General features: G+C 44.3%; 1 protein-coding gene across 14 annotated transcripts in view; it reads left to right on the forward strand.

Annotated features, from left to right (window-relative positions):
* The window catches only part of C4BPA (complement component 4 binding protein alpha), a 91476-nt gene that overhangs the window by 47932 nt on the left and 42291 nt on the right, over positions 1–1253 (forward strand). For 2 of the 14 annotated variants that reach the window (XM_019629159.1, XM_019629162.1), the window contains exon 10: positions 353–523. The exons of the other annotated variants lie outside the window; for them this stretch is intronic. In XM_019629159.1, the coding sequence (XP_019484704.1) occupies positions 353–523 (171 nt within the window). The remainder of the gene's footprint in view (positions 1–352; positions 524–1253) is intronic. 14 annotated transcript variants of the gene reach the window in all.

The following is a 1253-nucleotide window of genomic DNA, read 5'->3' on the forward strand; positions in this document are numbered from 1 at the left end:
GGAGGGCTCTGTGCCGTATCAATGACTTCTACTTGGCTTTCTTCTATATGCCAGCTCTTACCCCATAGGCCAAAGATCCAATAAAGGGGTTGTGCCAATGACCAATTTGTCTCCTCCAGTTATACTTTGAAGGATAATGGAAATGACCACCATGTGTCCAATAGGGGGCCATGATGGTTCCTCAGCTTGAGGCTTACAGGAGGGAAGCACAGGCGCTTGGGTTTGGCTAAGCGACCCTGTCGGAGGAGAAGATGGCAGGACAGGTCAAAGCTGCCTACAAACCACGCAGATTCTGAAATGTGTTACGTTTTACATTCTACAAGCTCAAGCTGTCTCATGTCTTACCACCAAGGTTGCAGTCATCCTCCTGTCATCGCCCACGGACATTATGAAAAAGTTGGTCGATTCTATAATAGAAATAAGGATATTAAATATGAATGTGACAAAGGATACGTGCTGCATGGACAGGACACGCTCTCTTGCAGTTCTTCACGCTGGTCACCTGAAGCCCCTCAATGCAAAGGTAACTCCGGCTCCCCTTTCAGCCCGTGGCTAAGTGGGTGGGACTGTCATGAAAGGGTTGAGAGTAAAGTTTCTTTCCAACCAGAGGCAGCATGAAATATTTTATTTGATTTATTTTACATAATTATTATATTCAGATGGTACCCAAAGCAAAAAGTACAAAGGGCATACAGAAACATCAATCTCCCCTACTTCTTTCTCCCAGTTACAAAATTCAGCCTCCTTAAGGCAGCCCCTAGTCCCACTTTCTCGTGTATTTCTGGAAATAGTCTGCATGTGGTACATTTTTTCTGAGGGTAGCAAAATTTTCATGGAAATGTGCTCTGGCATGAATTTAGGCTCTCCTGGGTCAACTCGAAACATCAGGAAGTGACAGGTATTTATTTCCATGAAAGCCTCATGCAGGGCACCACCTGCCCATGATGGAGGTGTGCGGTGGGGGACTCCTAGTTTGCAAACATGTGATGGGGACAAGAGGAGTCAAGACTCGGCCTGATTTTCACATGCACACAGGTTTAATATCACTTTGCTATCAACAACTCCAGGAATTATTTGTCACCATCGTCTCCATCGCACACAGAAAGACAAGAGGCAAAAGGGAGATTTTCATACCTAGTATCTTGTACAGAGATCAAGATACAAGGGATAGTTGCTTTGACAGCTGAGAATCTGGGGTCATGAGTTTTTTTTATACCATGTCATATTATTTAAAGATGTTACTTCCTTGCACA

Source organism: Hipposideros armiger, unplaced genomic scaffold, assembly GCF_001890085.2.
Source record: "Hipposideros armiger isolate ML-2016 unplaced genomic scaffold, ASM189008v1 scaffold_826, whole genome shotgun sequence".
Taxonomy (NCBI): Eukaryota; Metazoa; Chordata; class Mammalia; order Chiroptera; family Hipposideridae; genus Hipposideros; species Hipposideros armiger.